Source organism: Neltuma alba, unplaced genomic scaffold (assembly GCF_004799145.2).
Source record: "Neltuma alba isolate B1F8T4 unplaced genomic scaffold, ASM479914v2 tig00012714_pilon, whole genome shotgun sequence".
NCBI classification, from domain to species: domain Eukaryota; kingdom Viridiplantae; phylum Streptophyta; class Magnoliopsida; order Fabales; family Fabaceae; genus Neltuma; species Neltuma alba.
In genome coordinates, this window is record NW_021637140.1 from 182,999 (window position 1) to 206,495 (window position 23,497).

The following is a 23,497-nucleotide window of genomic DNA, read 5'->3' on the forward strand; positions in this document are numbered from 1 at the left end:
CCCGATATTTATTTTTTAAAAAAGCACATAATTTCAACAAGCTTACCCTCTTTTTATTATTGATCTAATTTTGAATTAATATCATATCAATAATTACTACTAAGTGAATAGCGATTAAACCAAAGATCGTATTTTTGCAGTATTTTCATTTTTCAAATTTCTAAATTTAAGCAATTGTAGTTATGGCCAAACCCAAACTTAACTTTTGGGTTTTGATGGCAAGCCTTATTAGATCAAATTGGACCTAAATTGATTAAAAGCCTATTGGGCTATTATAAGAAATCGCCTGTTGAGCTTCAAGATAAAATCAGGCCGAACCTCTAAGACATCAGCCTGCTATAGCCTATGTTAGTTCAGGATAAGTTTGAATTCAGAGATTTGCGCTTTGGGTTGCACAAGAAAGGAAAATGAAGAAATCCCTGTTGGGAGACTCACCCACTACAGCCAGGTACGCGATGCGGGTCGGATCCAAATATAGTCGGAGTAAAGCTCCGGTGAATTGGGTGGGCAACCAAAAAAAAAAAAGAAAGGAAAATGAAGGGAAGGGAAAAAGTAAAGAGAAAATATTTTCTTTCCTTGGATTAAGATAAACGAAAAAGACAAAACAGCAAATTAAACATATATATGGAATAGAAAGCATTTGTTTTATTGTAAAATCCCTCCAGTTATATTAAATGAGATTGCAATTTATCTCGGGATATCTGTATCGAATATCAATTTCTCCTGTGACTTGAAATGTGTCATTCCACATCTTATAATTTGCTCGACCTTTTTTCGCCAATACAAAACCTTCTTAACTTCTAATTAATCACCTTAAAGCTATATTATTTAATCCGACGCAAATTAGCTACCAAGAAACTTCTGTCTGTGCCATCCTACCACTACGTAGTTAACAAATGCGGGGTTTAGAGTAAAATACTGGGATGTCTCCCACATCAGATCGTACTGTGTCTGACATTAGGAGCAAAATGAGAAAACCTTTTTTGCTAACGCATGCCAAAATAGAAAAAGAAGAAAACGGGAACTATACATTGGTTACATAATTATGGTTTATGCCATAACTAAAATACTTTGACTTAAACAAAAAGGGGAGAAGCAGATGGTCTGGGATAAGAGAAGGAAAGGCAAATAAAATATGAAAAAGTATTGGCCGAGACAAATGATCCTCATGCCTTGTCTCCATTATATAATCACTATACAAGGAGATGTGGTCTTGCCCTAATTTGCAGCAGACCGAAAGAATGAAAATCAACCTTACACGTGGACGGTCATTACTCATCCTTAACCCCTATTACAAAACAAATATACAGATATCCTAATTTCTATTTTTCTCTAACATTCCCCCTCAAACGAGAGGGTGTTATACACAATCTGAGTGTGCTTCGGGAATAAGAGAACTGAGAATGAGACAGAGCCTTCAGAAGACAATGTGCAACTTGATACGATGAAGGGACATATTTCACATCAATAAACTTTGATAAAACAAAGTCATGAATGAAATGTAAGTCAATTTCAATATGCTTGCTTCTGGAGTGTTGAACAGGATTTGCTGCCAATGCTCCTGTACTTAACATTATCACACCAAATGATTGAAGGTTGACTAAGCATTAGACCGAGTTCAGATAGCAGTGAATATAGCCATTTGATTTTTGCAGCACCATCAGCCAGAGCTCTATACTCTGATTCAGCACTAGACCTTGACACTACTTTCTGTTTACGTGATGCCCAGGAAACAAGGACTTCCCAAAGTAAACACAATATCCAGCCATCGACTTTCTATCATCTAAATCAGTAGCCTAATCTGCATCTGTAAACATATCAAGTCTCAAGGAGTGAAAGGGCTTTATGTGCAGCCCAAGATTGAATGTTCCTTTAAGATACTTAAGTATCCTTTTAACCCCTTGAAAATGAACATTGGTTGGACAAGAGAGAAATTGACTAAGCTTATTGACTGAAAAAGCTATGTCCGGACATGTGGAGGTCAGATATTGAAGAGAACCTATTGCTTGTCTATGCAGTGTTGGATCTTTCATTAGTTCACCATCCAAAGATGTAAATTGTCTACCAGTCACCATAGGTGTAGGTATAGGGGCACAAACTAACATATTAAGTTTCTTCAACAACTCCCGAGTGTATTTTCCTTGATTCAAATAGAATCCAGCGGCATCACGGGAAATCTTAATGCCAAGAAAATAGTATGAGGGACCAAGATCTTTCAAGGCAAACAGTTCATTCAGTCTTTGTATAAATTTATTCACATAGATTGAATTATTCCCTATAACAAGTATGTCATCCACATAGATCAGAATAAATATAGTGAGATTTGCTGTCCGAAGATAGAAAAGGGATATATCACTCCTTGAATTCTAAAAACCCCATTAGAGCAGGGTCATCCTCAGTCGATCGAACCATGCTCGGGACGCTTGCTTTAGGCGATAAATTGCTTTAACAAGTCTGCAAACATGGTTGGGTTTACTGGAATCTCTAAAACCTTCAGGCTGATGCATAAACCCATTTTCTTGAAGATAGCCGTTTAAGAAGGCATTGTTAACATCTAGTTGCCTCACGTCCCAATTGAAAGTTGCAGCAATCGTAAGTACAATGCTGATTGTCGTTGGCTTAATTACAGGACTAAACATTTCCCCATAGTTGATCCATGGAGATTGTTGAAAACTTTTTGCTACTAATCTTGCTTTATGCTTAGAAATCAAACCATCAGCTCCAAACTTCATTTTGACAACAAGCTTTTGGGGGTGATGATATGGAACGAGAATCCAAGTGTGGTTCCGCTGAAGAGCGTCGAATTCATCTTTCATGGCTTGCTGCCAATGAGGGATTGGCAAGGCTTCAGAGACGCTTCTGGGTTCGGTTGCTTTGGCAAGAGATAATGGGTCTTTAGCTTTTATACGCCCAATAAAAATGATATTTGGGCTTAGTTTTGCCTGCCTTTTATCTGGTAACCATATGATGCTGATTAATAGAAGCCATATTAGGCTCGGGCTCTACAACTGGGCTTGATTTATCAGCTTGATTAGACCCATAAACATGAGATTGATGGCTTGATTCTGAAATTGATGACTCCGATTGAGTATCAAGTGTCCGCCCAGGTGGAGTAGAGTCTCAATTTTCCAGAGGTACTGAGGGCAATAATGGAGGCAACAATCTAGCAGAATCATCGCTCTCATTTGTTGTGATACCTGTTAGATTATTTTGAATCACCAAAGGAATAATATAATCATCATTTTGTACAGGAGTGGTCTGAAGATTAAGAAAACCTGTCACAAAAGGAAATACAGATGAGTAAAAAATAACATGTCTAGAGACATAAATTCAACCAGTATTGCTGAGACACTTGTATCCTTTGTGTTGTGAAGCAGGGCCAAGATAGACACACTTCTGGCTATGGAATTGAAATTTGTGATCATTATATGGCTTGAGACATGGATAACAAGCACACCCAAAAGGTTGAATGGTTTTATAATTAGGCTCTGTCTTGAGTAAGAGAAACAAAGGAGTTGATCCTTTCAATACTAGAGTTGATAATCTGTTAATTAAATGTACTGCAACTTGAAAAGCATCAACCCAATAAGTTAATGGCATATGAGCTTGAGCTAAGAGAGTTAATCCCATTTCGACAATATGCCTATGTTTTTGTTCAGCTCTTCCGTTTTGCTCTGAAGTATATGGACAAGTGTATTTCATTGTGATTCTAGCTTCTTGAGTTACAGGAATAAAAGGCCTGTACTCAGTTCCATTATCACATTGCATAGTCTTAATCTTTGCATTAAACTAATTTTCAACTTGCTTCCTGAAGATATTAAAAGCATTGATAGCTTCATTCTTATGTCTCAAGGGAAATAGCCAAGCATATCTGCTAAAATCATTAACAAAATGTATGTAAAAACGATGACCACCAATAGATTGTAACAGATGGACCCCAAATTTCAGTATGAATGAGTTCAAGGGGACAAGTAGCCTGAGACATTGAAGAAGGAAACGATAATAATTTTGATTTACCTAACTGACAAGTTTCACAAACAAAATTCTCATTGATTTCAACTTTTTCATTACAACTATTCAAAAATTTATCTCAAAACTCTATTATTTGGGTGTCCTAACTTGTAATGCCATTTCAAAAACTCATCAGTTGAAGCAACAGAGTTAAACAATGCTGTATTGGCTTGTGGTTGATCTTGATCACTGCCCATTGGGTACATCCCTTGGTTTGGCTTCCCTTACATCAACAATTTTCCTGTCACCAGATCCTTCACAGTGCAACCAACATTAGTAAATTTCACATCGACTGGATTATCCTCAACAAGTTTGTTAACACTTAATAGGTTCTTAGTAGCTGTAGGAACAAGCAAGACATCTCTAAGATATAACTTAGAATCAAGGCATGAAAGAGATTTTGAACCAACTCCCTTTATGGGAGCTTTCTCACCAGTACAAGTCGATAAATAAGACTTACCCACTGGATTGACCTGATCAAGCTGCTCAGAGTAAAGAGCCACGGGGAAGTTTGAGCCACTGTCCATATACCAGGATGGGTCGTTCATAGTTTATGGAGTTGCATAAAATGCTTGAGGGTTGTAGCCACCAAAATATCGACCATACTCAGACGGAGATTGAAAGGAACAATCATTCCTCTGATAAATTGGGCAATAACATGACCAAACCTATCACAGAAATGATAGTAGGGACGACCATCTCCACTATGATTTCCACCACCATAGCTACCATCATTGCTGTAGTTGCCACAACGTCCACGAGACCTCTGGTTGTGTGAGCCGCAATTTTCTCTCTAGCCACCATATACGCGGTCAGAGTCATATTGGCGACGAGGTGGTTTAGAAAAACGAGTGTTTTGAGCAGAAGCAGAATCTTTTTGAGCAAAGTTGGCCGAAGGATGAGTAGTTAAGGAGGAGAAATGATTCAATTGCTCCAAGCGACTTTCAAATGCCAACAAGGCCGATTGTGCCCCAACCCAAGTGAGATTGGGTTGATCAATCCGCTTCATAACAGTGGCATTGTACTTCGAGTCAAGACCATTCAGAGTGTACATAATGAGTTCTTCAGTGGGAACAGGGGCACCTGCTAAGATTAGCTGATCTGCAACATTTTTCATCTTGCTGAGATTTCATGGAGTTCTTTCGAGTATGATGTAGTTTTGCCTTGAATTTGGTGGACGCACAGGTTAGCTCTCTAGCACCAATCCAGAGATCCCTTGCATTCTTGCAATGTACCAGCTGAGCTCTAACTTGTGACATGTAGGGGTGGAAACAGGTCTTTTGGAGCTTATTGCCTGAACCTGGTTTGTGGCTTGTTACAGGCTTATTTTTCAGTCTGAGCTGGCCTAAAGCCTGTCAAAAAGCCTGCATTTTTAAAAAATTCAAATTAAAATTATTTTTTAAAAAAACTAAGATTGAAAAAAAAGTGTACATAATAATTAATTTTTTAGTCTTGTCTTTTATTTAAATTCTACTATCATAAGTACTATTTTAAATCTTAATTATAATTTACAAGGATATTATTGAAAACTAGTTGTAATTATATGTTAAAATTTAAAACAAGACTACGTTTAAGTATACAAAAAAAAAAATTAAGACAAATAAATAAAGAGAAAAAAATACTAATTTTATAACGAATAAAGAGGGTATCATACTTTAATTAACATAATACATAAGTGAATTAATTTATCATTCTTAGAACAAAATTTTTCTTTCCTATTTTATTTATATTTTTAAGATTTAAAGATCACATTATTTATTGATATTATTATTTTAAATTATATTTTTATCTTCACTTCTTAACTAAACTTCAAAATCTAAAAAAAGATTAAGCTATTAACTATATATTAAAATTAAAAAATAAATTAAAAGAGCACATTAACAATAATACTATTAACTAATTTTTTCATGTACTATAATTATAAATTTTTAATAGGCCTAGGCCGGCTTAACAAGTTTAATAGAAAGCCTAAACCTGACCTGTTTAGCTAAACAAACCTTCAAACAGGCCTGAGCCTGTCTCTTTTAAAAAACAGGCTAGGTCAGGTCAGGCCAAATACAGGCCAGGCCAAATACAGGCCAGGCCATAAGCTCCTAACAGGCCGTCTGGTCTATTTCCACCCTAGTGACATAGTATTACGGAGCCAACCCACAAGCATCCGATGAACAGAGAACCATTCTTCATATTCTGGGTTTATGGAAGCACCATTTGTGGCAGTGGTGTCCAGAACAAGACGGGGAGGTGCAGCTCTAGTACCATCAACATGAGCCTCCAGTTGGTTTCCTTCTATCAATGGTAGCACCATTGATTCCCAAACAAGATAGTCGCCACGATCCAGCTTGATCGTAGTGGTTGATAAATCTCTATTTTAATATGTTATTTGATATCTTTTTAGTGATATTTATTAATTAAAGTGGGATAATTTGTATTAATTGTGGATATTTTAAATTAAATACTGATTGCATAAAATTAAAAAATTTTAAAAAATCTTATCATATTTTTATCTCTTTTTAAATAATTGATTTGGTCTTTATGATAATATTTCAATTTATCTTTTGCAGATTTAAAAAAAAAAATAAAGATAATAAGAAAGCTGAAAGGATGCCACCGCAAGACGGCGCCGCCAACACCAATTCAACTTCGGACCGCCACTCCTCATCTCTTTTCCTTCGGCCAGTAACAAATCCCAACCCTTCTCTGCCTCCAGCGCCGGCAACGCAAATTACTCCATTGTTCTTTATTTTTCCTGCAACTAATCTCCGTACCCACTCTTTCACAAAGCCTCCATGGATTCTTACTACTTCAAACTTGCTGTGAATACTTCTAGAGCTATGAGAGGCTAATCCCTTTGTGTTTTTTTAGAGATGGAGCAGTTGCTTACACTTGGAGCTTCAACTAGGAGAGTATTTAGTTTTCCAATTAATTTTCTTTTGGATTTCATTAGATTTTTCCTGTGTTAAGAATATTCCTGTTTGATTTAGAGACTGAAATTATGCATTATAATTTCTGTTAATTAGAATTCTGCAGTTTAATTTGAGCAATATTACTTGGGATTTAAATTTATATATAATTCCTTTGCATTATTTAAAATTATTTTATTTGGCATGTTGTTAGATTTTATGATTGAGACATATTGTAATTGAGTATCTCTGTAAGTATTTTTTGTAAGGAAAACAAGTTTTATTAATTCAATTTAAATTGCACGTCAAGTGATTTTTAAAAGTAGCTTAATAGTTTGATTACTATCTAGCATTTAGAATAGTCAAGTGTTAAGTTTATTTGATCCAAACCGTATTTAGGATTGCTTTTTAACTTGATGCATTATTTTACTCACTTATTTTCATTAAACAAAGATAATTACATTCTGCTTTCAAGAAACATTCTCATCATTGATCTTTTAAAATCCAAATTTGCATTTTTTCACTCTCCCTTTCTTGTTAAAAATACCGAACAAAAATAGTTTAGATTTATTTCTTCATTTTCATAATCAGTTTTATTAAAAATACACCTTTTTCAAGCCCTGACTTTCTAATTCTTTTTTTTCACTTAGTTATCTTAGAAATTAATAAAAAGTTTCTCAAGACACACAACCCGAATTGTGTTTTACTATACAATTTGGTTTATCTTTTATTTAAACCAAGACGACTAAAAAGGTTCAAGTAGAGCATTGGATGGTGCAGCTCCCGCATGATTTTTCATAGCTGCAGGTAAGCCCTTGGTTGATAACTAGCACTGGTGCGTTGCACCTGATGCACTTTCTTCCTCATTAGCACTTTTTGCCATGTCCTCTGAATCCTGAAGCTGCTCCAATGCCCTTACTACCTCGTCCATGTCTGGCCTGAATTTAGGTTGCGCAAGAAGACACTGACCTGCAAGGGTTACTGCTCTTTTAGCTCCCCTCGGCGAGTACTGACCTTCAAGACGGGCATCGATGACACGAAAACACCGTCGTTTATTATATAGATGAGGTCTTGCCCACTTCACAAGTTCACGCTCTCCGGATGGCAGGTTGTTGTCTATGGCCCGTCTTCCGGATAACATTTCCAGGAGAACTACACCAAAACCATATACATCACACTTGGCAGTAAGGTGACCTGGGGAGAAAGATACAAAAAAATTTTAGTAATAAGATAAAAAATTCATCTTTTCCTTGTTACATAATAACAGGAGACTCAGTATAGTTCAATTCCAGTGAATTGACAACGTACAGCACATAACTCTAGATAAGGTACAAAGCAGAAACATTTTATGCAGATGGAAGGGACTGTGAGAAAGGATCCCAAGATAAATGGCAATGGACATTCGTGACCATAGGTACTTTGCAAAAGCATGAAGAATTTGGCAGCATTTCGAGGCACTATGGTAAACGTAAGATTCTTAAAAGCCAATTCTTTGGAATAAAGTGAAAAATCTACCCCCAAAAAAAAAACAAAAAACAAAGAGTACAAAACACAGACAATAACAGAGATATACGTAATAGTAAAGTACAGTTCCTTCTGACCAGAGAGTAAATTGATTGATGTAGAAGATTGTTGCACGGAAACCATGTCATATAGAGTAGTCCGGACAGGATTGGACAAACAGCAGATATTTTACCTGTTTCAAGATATTCTGGCGCTGCATATCCATAAGTACCCATGACTCTAGTTGTGACGTGACTCTTGTCACCTGTTGGCCCATCTCTGGCCAACCCAAAGTCAGAAAGTTTGGCATTATAATCCTGTAAAGTGAAAAGGCAACGGAGAGTTTAGTGATTAAATATCAAATCCATCACATTCAGCCATGAAAGAATTGTTCGCGGTTGAAAACAAATACATACTTTATCAAGAAGAATATTAGAAGTCTTGAAGTCACGGTATATGACTTTAGGTTCTGTGCCATGGAGAAATGCAAGACCCTTGGCAGCCCCAAGAGCTATTTTCATTCGCAAAGACCAGGACAGTGGCGGCAAATGAGATCCTCCTACATAAAGAATGATTTCACAGCTTAAGTACTAGAATTTAGTTAAGTTTTGAATGTGCCTCATTAAAGGGAAATAAAAATTCGCCATTTGACCACATTAGAGGAACTGACTTCTGAAAAGATGATTCTCCACACTGCTCCCAGACATAAATTCATAAGCTAGAAGTCGATGCTCATCTTCCAAGCAGTATCCTATCAGTTCGACAAGATTAGGATGACGCAGTTGACCAAGGTAGTTGATTTCAGCCTGAGTTACCAGACAAGAAGAAATCCAACTTCTCAGCATTCAGCAATTAATCACAATCTTGTGCATTCAGAGAGTGTTACTTAACACACAAGATTTGGCTGCTAATTCCAATAAAACCAGAGGAACGGAGGAAATTTTAAATAACATAAAAGTCCATCAGAAAATCCCTTGAAAATTGTAGACTCTGAAACTGCCTAGAGTCTCGGACACCATGTGACCGCAATACCAATAACAAAAAGCCAGGATACGCTCTAGCTGGGGGCGATTATCGAGAAAATATTTTATACTCACCAGCCATTCCTTGTGACCCTGTAAACCATCTTGGTTCAGTCTCTTCACAGCAATAACTATGCCAGTCCCTGGCTTGGTAGCAGCAAGGGAGTGCTCATCAATCCGCCCCTTAAAAACTAAACCAAACCCGCCCTCTCCTAAGATACTGTCCGGGCGAAAATTTCTTGTGGCTGTTTTAAGTTCACTGTAGCTGAAGCTCTTCAAATTGGAAGACTGTAAGATCTCGCCCTCACTCCGAGGGGTTATGGGCATGGAGGATGATGGGTTCCTGCTGTTTGAGCTCGTGTCACAGCCATCCCTGCTGACACTTCTAGAAATAAATCCTACATAGATCCCAATAAAGAAAAAGTTAACAAAGATTCATCAACCATCTTCAGCCTTAACTGAAAGAACCGCAAGTTATCCTTATGTTGTTGACAAGAAGTTCTCTTAAAACTCATCGCAGTTTTCTCAAGAGGGACATCTTGCTGGAAGAACCAGATTGAATTAGCCGTCTAGAGCAGGATAAGTAATGAGTCGAACAAACTACACACAATTGCCATCGAGCTCAGATCTTCACATCAGTAAAGACTTAGCAGCTTTAATTTGCAGGGATCTCAAGCATGCATATAAACTTCCCATATCCCCATAGAGGCTTGTAGATAAACAATTTTTAAGATCGTAACAATCAATACTATTTAATGTTTCAAACCACAGAAAACCAAAATCTGGAATGAAATACAAGCTCATTCAAGTTTTGAAAAGAAAATACAGCCGAAGATTCAAGTCAAGAAAAGTCTGAAATGGTGATAGAAAAAAGACCTGTACGTGAAGGACTCACGGCCTCGATCCGATTGCTCCAGTTCACACCCATCAACTAAATCAACCCCAAAAACCAAAATCTTTGGTTGAGGATTCCAGGGGAAAGCAAACAAGATATCAAAATCCAAAAGAGTAGGCCAATTTTCGCATTATTAGGTAGCAAGCAAACAACTTGCTCGAAAAAACAAAAAAAGGTAGGACGCAAAGAAAAGCAACAGCTCAACAGAGAACACTCAGCAGGAGGAGTTGAAGACAAACCCACCGTGGTTGAAGCAGCACAAGTAGTGATTACGCACTAGGTAGCGATTACGCACTAAGTAGCGAAGAACGAAGAACTTTTTCAACTTTCGATGATTTCGGCAAAGTAAAACAGGAGGAGGATCTGAAATCGAAAAAGTAAAACAGCTGGGGGGTGGGAGGATGAGAGATGAACTAGCATGTATTTACCGTGCGTTGCACGGGCGGCATATAAGTTTGGAGTTCATATTTTTAGTGCCCAAACTTTTTTCTCTCTCTCGTTGTACTGCTTAAGTGTTCTAAGTAAATTTCATATCACATGAGACAACAATTCATTTTCCTATCCGTCAATGATTTGAAATGTTCTGATAAATTGGCTTTTTTTTAAACCAGAATTTGACTTGATATATAGAAACCACATCCTAACTATTATTGTGGGACAAAAGTGATAAATAAAGAGGGTTTATTAAATTATTGAATAGAAAAAAGCATAATAACATGAATACAAAATTGAGAACCATAGGCAGAACAAACCTAACCAAATCTCTTTCCTTCTAAATACTTGTGAAAGAATTGTTGCCAACAAAAATTTTCCTTCAAATAATCCCTCTCTCATTAATAAATACAGGTCAAATGCATTTTTCTTCTGCTTTCTTTTCATTTATATATGATATATTTTCCCAGTTTTAGGCTCTTATATTAGGAAATTGTGAGGTATGAATGACCAAAATTATCACTCTTTCCTTTCATCCGAACTATTGCTTTTTTTTTCCCTTGCAAAGCTGCAATCTTTAATTTAATACTACATAAAAAAACTACTTTTTTCTTTTAGGCCTTATCTATTTCCTATAACTTGAAATTAGATTCCTCTCCCTTCTTTATTCAACTCTAAAGCTCTGCTTGCCTTCTTATTATCGAAAAAAAAAAAGGAAAGAAAATAAAGAGAAGCCACTTTTTAGAAACTATTAAGTGACAATACATGACCTGGAAAAGTAAACAGCTTGGGAGAAATAAATAACAAATTTGTATTGAATCAAATCTTATACATGCTCTAAGTTTTTTTTTTTTTCACTCAATAATCTTCCTAGCTTTCATGCTACAACGCCCAACTATTCACTATGGATCATAATAGTCTAACTTCAATAACTACAGAATGAAGTTATAAATCTTAATAATGATTCTTAATCACACAAACAAACACCAAAGTTTATTTTTGCCCACTTTTCTCCAATTTCAACTGTTATTATTAGTTCATAATATTTTTGCCTTTTCACTTTGAAAGCACAATTAGAATGCATAGTTATAGGTACGAGTTTAGAAATATGTTTCTTTATTCATGACTCATTTCAAATAGAGAATTTTTTTAAAAAAATACAAATAGAGAACTTTTCTTCCCATTATTTAAATCCAATAAAATGAAGCACGTTTTTTATAACCAAGTGAAACTTGCAATTTTCTTTCTTGAAAACTCTAAATCCAATGGTTACTCTTTCACCTAGCACATAATACACAATCACTATTAGTTCACTCACCCCTTATGTCAAAACTCACAATTAGAGGCAAGATCAAATCGCATGTTAGCCTCCAAAAGAGTACAAAATCTCATATAACAACTTTCAATATGAACATTAGAAAACATGCCAAAGTGCAACTAAGAATTAAAAAACTAATTATAACAGAGACATAAACATCAATGTGAGGAAATATATCTATTTGAAATAAATAAATTTGAAATCAAAGTGAAAAAACTGAAGGTATTGCCTTCAATTGAAAAGAAAAATATGTAATTCTTATGGTTATAAATCTAAATGGGCCAGGGTAATTACATTACTGCACTATCGATGCAATTTCTTGTAACTTCTTGTAGAAACTTTGATCACTTTCCACGCCAAATCACGAAGAAAATTTGAAGGCTTTTTGAGATGATTCAAAGGTCTCTTCTGCCTTTTCACACCTAGATATATATAAAATCATCAAAAACAAAGACAACACAATCACATATATAACAATATAATCTAAATTAGTGCATGTTCTGGCTTTTTTTTTTATCATGTTGCAGGTGCTTTTTTCATTTTTCAATTCCTCCTAACAATGTTATTTTCATCCAAAATTACAACGCCTTGGCTTATTGAAGGATTGTAAAGAAAGGAAAATTTTTCTGCTACCGCTAAGCGATAGAATTTTTTCACAGCAGGGCCAAATACCTTTGTTAACCAAAATAAATTCTTGTCTAAAAAAATAAAAAAGTAGCTTCTGCGAGTCCTAGGCCAAAAAAGTCTCCTTTTTCATTATTTCTTCTTCCTTGGTCAATGGCCTTTTGAACCCAAGATTAGTTGTTGCTGTCTCCCTCTCCCTCCTCTATGCAGTAAAATGCGCTTCAAAATTATACACTATTGTTAGAAATTCTCCATTAAAGTTTCAAATTTTTTTTAGAAGATTGCTAGCACAATGAGTCAATCAAATTATTATACAAAATGTTAACAGTGAAGGCAAAGGAAATCCATTAGAATCAATAACTGGTTAAGAACTACAAATGATTCATATATATATATATAATTACTTCAAACATAATCAGGATAGACAAGTGATTTTGAATAACCTGTATCTATTACAAAACATTTCAGCCACCAGCATGTCAAATTTAACGTTTGGCTGCCATTGGTAATGTGCGTAGTCACATCTAAAGAAGCAAATAGGCCTAGTTCTTGCCATCGCACATACGAAGAACTGGACACTTCCCCTTAACTGAGAATCATCACTGACAAATGAAGAGTAGATTATGACTCAAAGGTCATTTGTAAGTCCTTTCAAATATTCAAATATTTTTATAAAAATAATAGAAGTATATTTATGAAATGTATATAAAGAAAATTCAAAAATCCAAATGGAAAAACTGCTAAGTGAAGAACAAAGGGGTTTGTACCTGAGATCCACCATGGTCGTTATTCTCATCGAAGAAACGAACGGGAAGAATTTGAAGGAGGATTTCAAGCAAGGAGACGTGCACCCGCCAAACCTTGGGATAACAATAGTAACATCATCCATCTCTTTGCTTCTCCCAATCATTGATGTAAATCCCCAGCTGATTATTGCTTCCCACACACTTGTCCCTGTTGGCTCTCATCTCTTCAAAGAGGAGGGGGACTGAGCGATCGAAGCAAGGGCCGAGCATCAAAGATCACAACCCCACAATGTCACTAGAACTAGAGATGATACGGGAATATTCAGCAACAACTACAAAGGATAAGGCAGAACCAAGTGACACTCACACGACGACGCACTAGACAAAGAGGAGAATGGAATAGAGAAGAAAGAGGACACGCCCATGTAAACAAAGTCAATTGGTATTTCTCAAACTTGGGAGGGACAAGACAACATTTGAAAATTTGAATTTCAAATTTGAATAAGTGACAAAGATTGGAATCAAAAGAAAAAATTTCAATACTTAGATAAAGTAAGGGACCCAGCTGGATGATGGGATTGCAGTCTTCTTTGATTTGTGACTCTATTATGCTATTTGTCTTTTCCTTGTTAGTCTCTCTGACTTCTTTCCTTTGCCATTGTAACACTGTCATGAAAATGGAAAAGAAACACTGAGCAGAAGGTTTTTTTTTTTCCCAAAATTTTATTCTCAATGAATACAAAATTAGGCGGGAGGCTGTGAGAGACTGTAAAAAGTAGGAACTCTCATACTGTAAAACGTATATTTGCTAGCTTAGACACGAAGCCTAGTGCATCCTTGTAAGCTTAGACAGCTTCGATAAAGCCGTATGTAATTTTTTATTTTTGGCAAGTTTGTGAGAGGAGCCAACTTGGAGCCGTGATATGGAACTGGCTTGGGGGAAGAGATTTATATGATATATTGATTCTTGTTAAAAATTTAAGGGATAGTTAATATATAAGTTCTACAATTTTTTTTAATCAGGTCCTTATAATTTTACATGTTTTTAATTAGGTCTTTATAATTTTTTTTCTTTTTATCAGATCATTATTGTTTTACATTATTTTTAATTAGGTCCTTATAGTTTTTTTATTCTATAAATAATAATATTCTATAAATAATAAATTATTATAATAATCTTATGTTAATATTCTTTTAAATTTTTAGTTCAACATATATATTATTTATTTTTCAATTCTAATTTTTATAATTATAAAATTCAAATTATATTAGTAAAATTTTCTAAAATTAGAATATAATTATAGATAATTTATAGTTAAGTATAATTGATTATTATAATTAATTATTAATTACTAAATAATTATATTAATTATTTTGTCCAATTATATAATTATTAATTTAAAAATGAAATTAATTTTAAAGAATAAAGTTAATAAATAATTTTTTAAAACTACAAAGCACTTAAAAAATAAGTGAAGCTATAAGGACCTAATAAAAAAATAGAGGGCTCTAATTAAAAACACATGAAAGTAAAAGGATCTGATAAAAAGAAAAAATTTTATAGGGACTTGATTAAAAATTAGATGAAACTATAAGGACTAAGAGATTAATTATCCCAAATTTTAATTAGAAAATGGGATCTAAGGACTTAGTGCAACTTCACTTCTTTTGTGTGCAATAATTTTCTTTTGTATGATGTGTAATTTAATTTTTTTAGTGTAAATTAAATTCTTTTATGTACAAGCTATTTTTTTTATGTGCAAACAAATCCCTAATATCTAAATAATATTTTGTGCAAATTATCTTCTTTTTGTGCAACTTACTTTTTTTTATGTGAAAGTAATCTTTCTTTATATAATTAATCATCCTATATATTATTTGCCAATTAAATTTACAATGAGAGATTTTTTATTTTTTTTTACAAAAAAAAAGCTTTGGCCGGTGGTCGCTTTGCTAATCGATGGAGGCGAAATGGTAGCCTTATTGGACCCTGGGCAAAGCAGAGGAGGAGTGGAAGGTTGATTCTTAACTTTTCCCATTTTCTTTTGTCCTATTACTCCAACAAACCAAAAATCAGTCAAACCAGTGATTCAAAGGAGAAAGAAAACACAAAACAAACAAATGATTATATAGTATTGGCTAAATTAACAGCTGACATTAAAATATAGTAATACAAAGTTGCTGATTATTTAAATGTATCAATGATTTATATCTTTTTAACAATCTCTATTGTGTTGTGATTTAAATGGATATTTTCTTACCGAGAATTTAAATATTTTTATTGTTCATTAACTGTATGAAAAATTAAGAACATAAGTAACTGTACATTTTTTTTTTACACATCATACTTGTTATGAAATTACACAATAACAAGAGATTAAATGATTTATGTGTATGACTGTTGGCATCAATTTATCTAATACTCCTCCGATCCTTAATATAGGACCTAATTATTGAGTTGGTTTTGATCTTAAATATAAAACCTATTTCTTATATTTATCAATTTTCTCTAAATTACCCTTATGGATACTCTCTCAACCATAACCAAGTAGAAAAGAGTGAGGGAATATTAAGAAAGATGATTATAATTTTAGAAAAAATGTGTCATATTTCTTATAATTAACTAACTTACCTAACTTTCTTAATTTAATTAAATTAGTTAAATAGGTCTTATATTAATAACCGGAGGAGTATATGTTTTCTTTTTAAAACAGAGGGGTGGATATATATATATATATATATATATATATATATATATCAATGATGTTGTGGACAAACATGTAATAAACGGAACTGAAATCATGAGGCTGTGATTGAGATGATAGAGTTGGTTTAAATAATTAAAGAGATTAATGTGGGACGTCATGATTCAAAGGTAAGGTAGTCAGGGGATGAGATCATGTCGAATAATGATGACTTTTCTTTGCAATTGCAGGTTGGAAGAAGGGGCGACTTAGGAAGGAAAGGAAGCTTCATAAATATATGCAACATGTGAATAAATGCTGGTTGGTTGAAAGCATTTGGAGAACCATCGCTTGGCCCATCTCAAAGCATTAAGAATGAAGCATGGTGCGAAGCAAATTTCTGTATCTCGTATTTGATTCTTCTTTTACACCTTCCAGATAGTTCCAAATTTCAACACACAACAAGGTACGTGGGGTATGTACTACGTGGTCCAAAACTAGAAAGTACAGAGCATAGCAACAACATATAATATCGTATTAACAAGAATATGTTAGGAGCGACCCCTATGTTTGGACGAGGAGAAAATTAAGGAGGAAAGAATCCTACGAGAAAAAACTCTCAAAAATGGTAAATTTTTTCAATCATTTTTGGAAGTTTTCCTTCCTAGTATTCCATCTCCTGTATTTTCTCCCCCACATACATTTCCCTCTATCCAAACATAGCTCTGAGGACGAGGAGTTTTATTAAGCACAGGACAGATGAATGAAACAAGTTGCATATTGGATCGCTGATGAAGAAGTTGGAATGTCATTGGCACACACAAACATATCCCTCAGTTTCAGCACTGTGGTAGATCTCATGTGCATGTTGGTTGCGGCACAATTCCATGTTGACCACATCTTCTAAAGATTCTGTCCTTTGATATGAATCCTCCATTTATTAAAAGCACAATTCTGTGGTACCCATTTTGCACATGCATATCTATCTCCCTATCCTGTCTATTCCATAACCACCACTCACCTCTCTTGCTTCCTTATCTCACCTAAATTCCCCAACTTCAATACAAACCCTCAAAACTTACTGTCAAATATCAGAACAAATTAACAAGATCCTTCAACTTTCTCATTGGATACATGACGATGGCCGAGCAGATCAAACCCGCCTCCTCCTATTTATAAAGGGATTTTGATACTGTTAGACCACAATGTCATGACTACCCGTATCATAAATCTTGATAACTCAAGAGTGAACCACTTTGGAAAAGAATGGCAAACCTCTTGCATGTGTGTGTGTGTGTGGATTCTTCCTAAAATTCAATGGCTTTTGCCCCACAAATCAGAACCTTTTTGTGCTCCCAAAAGATGGTCCCACAGCGCATCCAATCTCATTGGGAATTTTCCACATCTACATGTTATATGTTTTTTTTTTTTAATGAAAAAAGAGTAAAACAAAAAAAAATAAAATGAAGTCAGGGTCTACTTTTAATGTGTTGTTCGATTTCTACTTTTACGCAAGACCTGTTTGTTTACCAAATACAAAATTGTATTTATATATGCTGGGCTGCTTGCTGTTTTGGGGGCGGGGGGGAGTAGAAGGAAGAGAAGAGGCAGTTGTTAAAATTCATTCGGAAGGCTCATACATAAAGAAACTCAGCACAAGTTGATTGGGGGGACAAAGTAAAAGTATCCCCAGTACATATATAATCAGTCACTTTTGAATCATTGGAACATAATTTTATTTGAATCAAGGGGGCCAATTGTTTGCACATCAGGAATATTTGCAATGATCGTAATCTTTTGTACTTAGTGGGGCAAGAATCTGTCAACATTACACTTCTCTACAATCTTTGGATGGTTTCATGTCTTTATTTTTATCAGCTCACAAAGATATGTTTTTGTACCATAGATTCCACTTGTGTAGCTCTCAACTGAATTTAATGACTCACCATACAAATTAATTAAGACTCATGAATCAATAAGTTAATGTAATGAAGATTTTGTGGCCAAATTCACATCAAACATCTTTCTTAAGTTTTTTTAAGTGTGAAGTCCTAAATTGGAACTCTTAATAGAAGGTGTGATGATTGTGTAAGTTATGACAGGAAAAAAAAAAGATTAAGATACAAATTTGCTATAAAAGTTTAAATTCGTGATAATATTGTCCCTTATAATTTAAAAAAATTAATGTTAAAAATTAAAATAATTATATTAGCTGTTAGTATTTTTAATGATAGAAGACAATATTATTACGATTTTAAAATTTAGGGACAAATTTATCAACCCTCATGAGTGAAATTTTCTGGACAAAAAAATGCACATTAATCCAGAAAGAAATGTTTTCAACATCCATAAAAAGTTTAAAGGGCAAAATCCTGAGTTGAAACTTCCTACAAAACATCATTTTGGGAGAGATCACCCTCATTTGCGTCCCATCAATGTTAAATTAAGCCCTGATATTGAATACTTGACATGAAGGCAAGGATGCTTTTAATACACAACTATTCTAATAATGACAATTGGAGGTCTAGAAAGGGGATTTGGTTGTACAGATAGAAGAGTGGGTTGAGGTTTTCTCAATTAGACAAGACATTTTGAAAACTTTACTGTAGTCGGATTCTTTGGGATAGGAATTGGTTTTTCATATCTTATTAGAATGATATGGATTTTGACATTTGGTTTGTGGATGACTTTGTTGTGTTCTAGCTGAGGAGAAAAACCAGGCCAGGAAGGTCCTTCCATTCCTTCCAGACATATTTTGTCAATCACCCCGGCTTATGTCCTATCCAAGCGAGATCCTCCAATTGCTTGGGTGGATATGCAAACGGACAATTCAAGGAGTTAGAAAAGCATTATCATGCTGCCTACAAGAAGGTCCTTGCAGTTAAAAGAGGGATCGAGAAGTTCAGCTTCCATCTGAGTGAACGGGGCTTTGGTAAAGGGAATTTGTCATCTTGGAAAAAAATATTGAGAGGTTTATAATCAATAACTAACTTTTTTTTTTTTCTCTTTTGATTTCTGTCGCAGCCCTTGAACTTTGTCTATGAGCATTACACAATATTTATTTATTTTTAAAAAGCACATAATTTCAACAAGCGTACCCTCTTTTTATTATTGATCTAATTTTGAATTAATATCATATCAATAATTAGTTAATTACTACTGAGTGAATAGCGATTAAACCGTATTTTCACGGTATTTCGTTTTTCAAATTTCTAGATTTCTAATAATGGTAGTTATTAGATCAAGTTGGACCTAAATTAATTAAAAGCCTATTGGGCTATTATAAGAAATGGCTTGCTGAGCTTCAATTCAAACTCATCCCGACCCTCTAGGACATCAACACTTATAGCCTATGTTAGTTCGGGATGAGTTTGAATTCAGAGATTTGTGCTGTGTTTGGACAAGAAAGGAAAATGAAGGGAAGAAAAAAGTAAAGAGGCCTTGGATTCAGATAAACCAAAAAAAAAAAAAAAAAGAAGAAAGAAAGAAAAGAAAAGCCAAAAAGTGATTCATTGCACAATTACACGAAAACACATGTATGGAATGGAAAGCATTTGTTTTATTTTAAAATCCCTCGAGTTATGTTATGTTAAACTGCAATTTATCTCGAGATATCTGTATCGAATATCAGTTTCTCCTGTGATTTGAAATGTCATTCCACATCTTATAATTTGATCAACCTTTTTTCGCCAACAGAAAATCTTCTCACCTTCTAATCAATCACTTTAAAGCGATATTATTTAATCCGACGCGAATTAGCCACCAAGAAACTTCTGTCCTGAGCCATCCTCCCACTACGTATTTAACGAGTGCGGGATTTTGAGTAAAGTACTGAAATGTCTTGTTCTGGGGTGTTGGGGAGCCAAGTATTATCCGTATCATTCAGTTGCAGCTATAAACAGGGATTTCAAGGATACAACAACAAACTTAACCCCTTGTCCACCCACAGCAGATCGTACTGCGTCTGACAACCCCTTGTCCACCCACATCAGATCCTACTGTGTCTGACATTAGGAGCAAAATGAGAAAAAAATTTTGCTAACGCATGCCAAAATAGGAAAAGAAGAAAACAGGGACTATACATTGGTTACATAATTATGGTTTATGCCATAACCAAAATACTCTTGACTTAAGCAAAAAGGGGAGAAGCAGATGGTCTGGGATAGGCAGCATTTGATGGTGCAGCTCCGGCACGATTTGTCATAGAAGCAGGTAAGCCGTTTGGTTGATGATTAGCACTGGCGCGTTGTACCTGATGCTCTTTCTTATTAGCACTTTTTGGCATGTCCTTTGATTCCTGAAGCTGCTCCAATGCTCCTACTACCTCGTCCATGTTTGGCCTGAATTTAGGTTCCGGAGAAAGACACTGATATGCAAGGTTGCATGCTCTTTGAGCCCGACTCAGCGAGTACTGACCTTCAAGACGGCCATCGATGACACGAAAAGACCTTCGTTTACTAGATAGATAAGGTTTTGCCCACTCTACAAGGTTATGTTCTCCGGTTGGCCTGTTTTTGTCTATGGCTCGTCTTCCTGATAACATTTCCAGGAGAACCACACCAAAACTATATACATCACTCTTGGCAGTGAGGTGGCCTGGGGAGAAAGACACAGCATTTTTCAGTAATAAAATAACAAAATTCATCTTTTCCTTGTTACATAATAACAGGAGACTCAGTATGGTTCAATTCCAGTGAATTGACAACGTACAGCGCATAACTCTAGATAAAGCAGAAACATTTTATGCAGATGCAGGGGGCTGTGAGAAGGGATCCCAAGAGAAATGGCAATGGAGATTCTTGAACATAGGTACTTTGCAAAAGCATGAAGAATTTGGTAGCATTTCAAGGCACTATGGTAAATCTAAGATTCTTAAAAGCCAATTCTTTGGAATAATGTGAAAAACCCACACACACACACACACAAGAGTACAAAACACAGACAATAACAGAGATATACATAATAGTAGAGTACAGTTCCCTCTGACCAGAGAGTAAATTGGTTGATGTAGAAGATTGTTGCACGGAAACCATGTCATATAGAGCAGTCCGGACAGGATTGGGCAAACAGCAGATATTTTACCTGTTGCAAGATATTCCGGGGCTGCATATCCATGAGTACCCATGACTCTAGTTGAGACGTGACTCTTGTCACCTGTTGGCCCATCTCTGGCCAACCCAAAATCAGAAAGTTTGGCATTATAATCCTGTAAAGTGGAAGGCAACGGACGAGTTTAGTGATTAAATATCAAATCCATCATATTCAGCCATAAAAGAATTGTTCGTGGTTGAGAACAAATACATACCGTATCAAGAAGAATATTAGAAGTCTTGAAGTCACGGTATATGACTTTAGGTTCTGTGCTATGGAGAAATGCAAGACCTTTGGCAGCCCCAAGAGCTATTTTCATTCGCAAAGGCCAAGTGAATGGCTGAACATGAGATCCTCCTACATAAAGAATGATTTCACAGCTTAAGTACTAGAATTTAGTTAAGTATTGAATGTGTCTTCATTGAAGGGAAATAAAAATTCGCCATGTGACCACATTAGAGGAACTGACTTCTGAAAAGATGATTCTCCACACTGCCCCTAGACATAAATTCATAAGCTAGAAGTCGATGCTCATCCTCCAAGCAGTATCCTATCAGTTTGACAAGATTAGGATGACGCAGTTGACCAAGGTAGTTGATTTCAGCCTGAGTTACCAGACAAGAAGAAAACCAACTTCTCAGCATTCAGCAATTTATCATAGTCTAGTGCATTCAGAGAGTGTTACTTAACACATAAGATTTGGCTGCTAATTCCAATAAAATCAGAGGAACGAAGGAAATTTTAAATAACATAAAAGTCCAGCAGAAAATCCCTCGAAAATTGTAGACTCTCAAACTGCCTAGAATCTCGGACACCATGTGACCCCAATACCAATAACAAAAAGCCAAGATACGCTCTAGATGGGGGCGATTTTAACGAGTATCGAGAAAATATTTTATACTCACCAGCCATTCCTTGTGACCCTGGAAACCATCTTGGTTCAGTCTCTTCACAGCAATAACTATGCCAGTCCCTGGCTTGGTAGCAACAAGGGAGTGCTCATCAATCCACCCCTTAAAAACGGAACCAAACCCACCCTCTCCTAAGATACTATCCGGGCGAAAATTTCTTGTGGCTGTTTTAAGTTCGCTGTAGCTGAAGCTCTTCAAATTGGAAGACTGTAAGATCTCGCCCTCACTCCGAGGAGTTATGGGTATGGAGGATGATGAGTTCCTGCTGTTTGAACTCGTGTCACAGCCATCCCTGCTGACACTTCTAGAAATAAATCCTACATAAATCCCAATAAAGAAAAAGTTAACAAAGATTCATCAACCATCTTCAGCCTTAACTGCAAGAACCGCAAGTTATCCTGATGTTGTTAACAAGAAATTCTCTTAAAACTCATCGCAGTTTTCTCAAGAGGGACATCTTGCGGGAAGAACCAGATTGAGTTAGACGTCTAGAGCAGGATAAGTAATGGGTCGAAAACAAACTAGACACAATTGCTATCGGGCTCAGATCTTCATATCAGTAAAGACCTAGCAGCTTTAATTTGCAGGGATCTTAAGGATGCACATAAACTACCCATATCTCCATAGAGGCTTGAAGATAAACAACTTTTAAGATCGTAACAATCAATCCTGTTTACTGTTTCAAACCCCAGAAAACCAAAATCTGGAAAGGAATACAAGCTCATTCAAGTTTTGAAAGAAAATACAGCCGAAGATTCAAGTCAAGAAGAGGATGAAATGGTGATAGAAAAAAGACCTGTACTTGAAGGACTCACGGCCTTGATCCGATTACTCCAGCACGCACCCATCAACTAAATCAACCCCAAAAACCAAAATCTTTGGTTGAGGATTCCAGGTGAAAGCAAACAAGATATCAAAATCCAAAAGAGTAAACCAATTTTCGCATTATTAGGTAGCAAGCAAACAACTTGCTCGGGAACAAAAAAGGTAGGAAGCAAAGAAAAGCAACAGCTCACAGAGAACACTTAGCAGGATGAGTTGAAGACAAACCCACCTTGGTTGAAGCAGCTCAAGCAGTGATTACGCACTAAGTAGCGAAGAATGAAGAACCTTATCAACTTTTGATGATTTCGGAATGGATTAGGAGGAGGATCTGAAATCGAAAAAGTGAAATAGGTAAAAAAAAAACACAGAAAAAAAGAAGCTTTGGTCAGTGGTCACTTTGCTAATCAATGGAGGCGGAATGGTAGCCTTTTTGGACCTTGGGCAAAGCAGGAGGAGTAGAAGGTTGACTCCAATTTTTCCTACCTTCCTTTGTCCTATTACCCCAACAAACCAAAAATCAATCAAGCCAGTGATT

General features: G+C 35.5%; 2 protein-coding genes across 4 annotated transcripts; both read right to left on the bottom strand.

Annotated features, from left to right (window-relative positions):
• Positions 1-1,076: 1,076 nt before the first annotated feature.
• Positions 1,077-10,364, bottom strand: LOC114730177 (receptor-like cytoplasmic kinase 176). Its single transcript, XM_028917210.1, has 11 exons — positions 10,313-10,364; positions 9,512-9,834; positions 9,085-9,220; positions 8,831-8,973; positions 8,608-8,731; positions 7,758-8,105; positions 6,164-6,297; positions 5,195-5,363; positions 4,820-5,112; positions 4,619-4,649; positions 1,077-1,117 (listed from the first exon to the last, which is right to left on the bottom strand). Exons 1-11 carry the CDS (start codon positions 10,362-10,364, stop codon positions 1,077-1,079), a joined length of 1,794 nt encoding a protein of 597 aa, XP_028773043.1.
• A 9,625-nt stretch (positions 10,365-19,989) lies between these two features.
• On the bottom strand, positions 19,990-23,373 carry LOC114730160 (receptor-like cytoplasmic kinase 176). 3 transcript variants are annotated; one of them, XM_028917190.1, is made up of 8 exons: positions 23,359-23,373; positions 23,192-23,290; positions 22,934-23,015; positions 22,132-22,454; positions 21,696-21,831; positions 21,441-21,583; positions 21,218-21,341; positions 19,990-20,731 (listed from the first exon to the last, which is right to left on the bottom strand). In XM_028917190.1, exons 3-8 carry the CDS (start codon positions 22,983-22,985, stop codon positions 20,265-20,267), a joined length of 1,245 nt encoding a protein of 414 aa, XP_028773023.1. In that variant the 5' UTR covers positions 22,986-23,015; positions 23,192-23,290; positions 23,359-23,373; the 3' UTR covers positions 19,990-20,264. The 3 variants fall into 3 exon arrangements, with proteins under 3 accessions (XP_028773023.1, XP_028773024.1, XP_028773022.1); XM_028917191.1 differs by having other exon boundaries at positions 22,934-22,988; positions 23,192-23,362; XM_028917189.1 differs by having other exon boundaries at positions 23,192-23,362.
• Between the last annotated feature and the right edge of the window lie 124 nt (positions 23,374-23,497).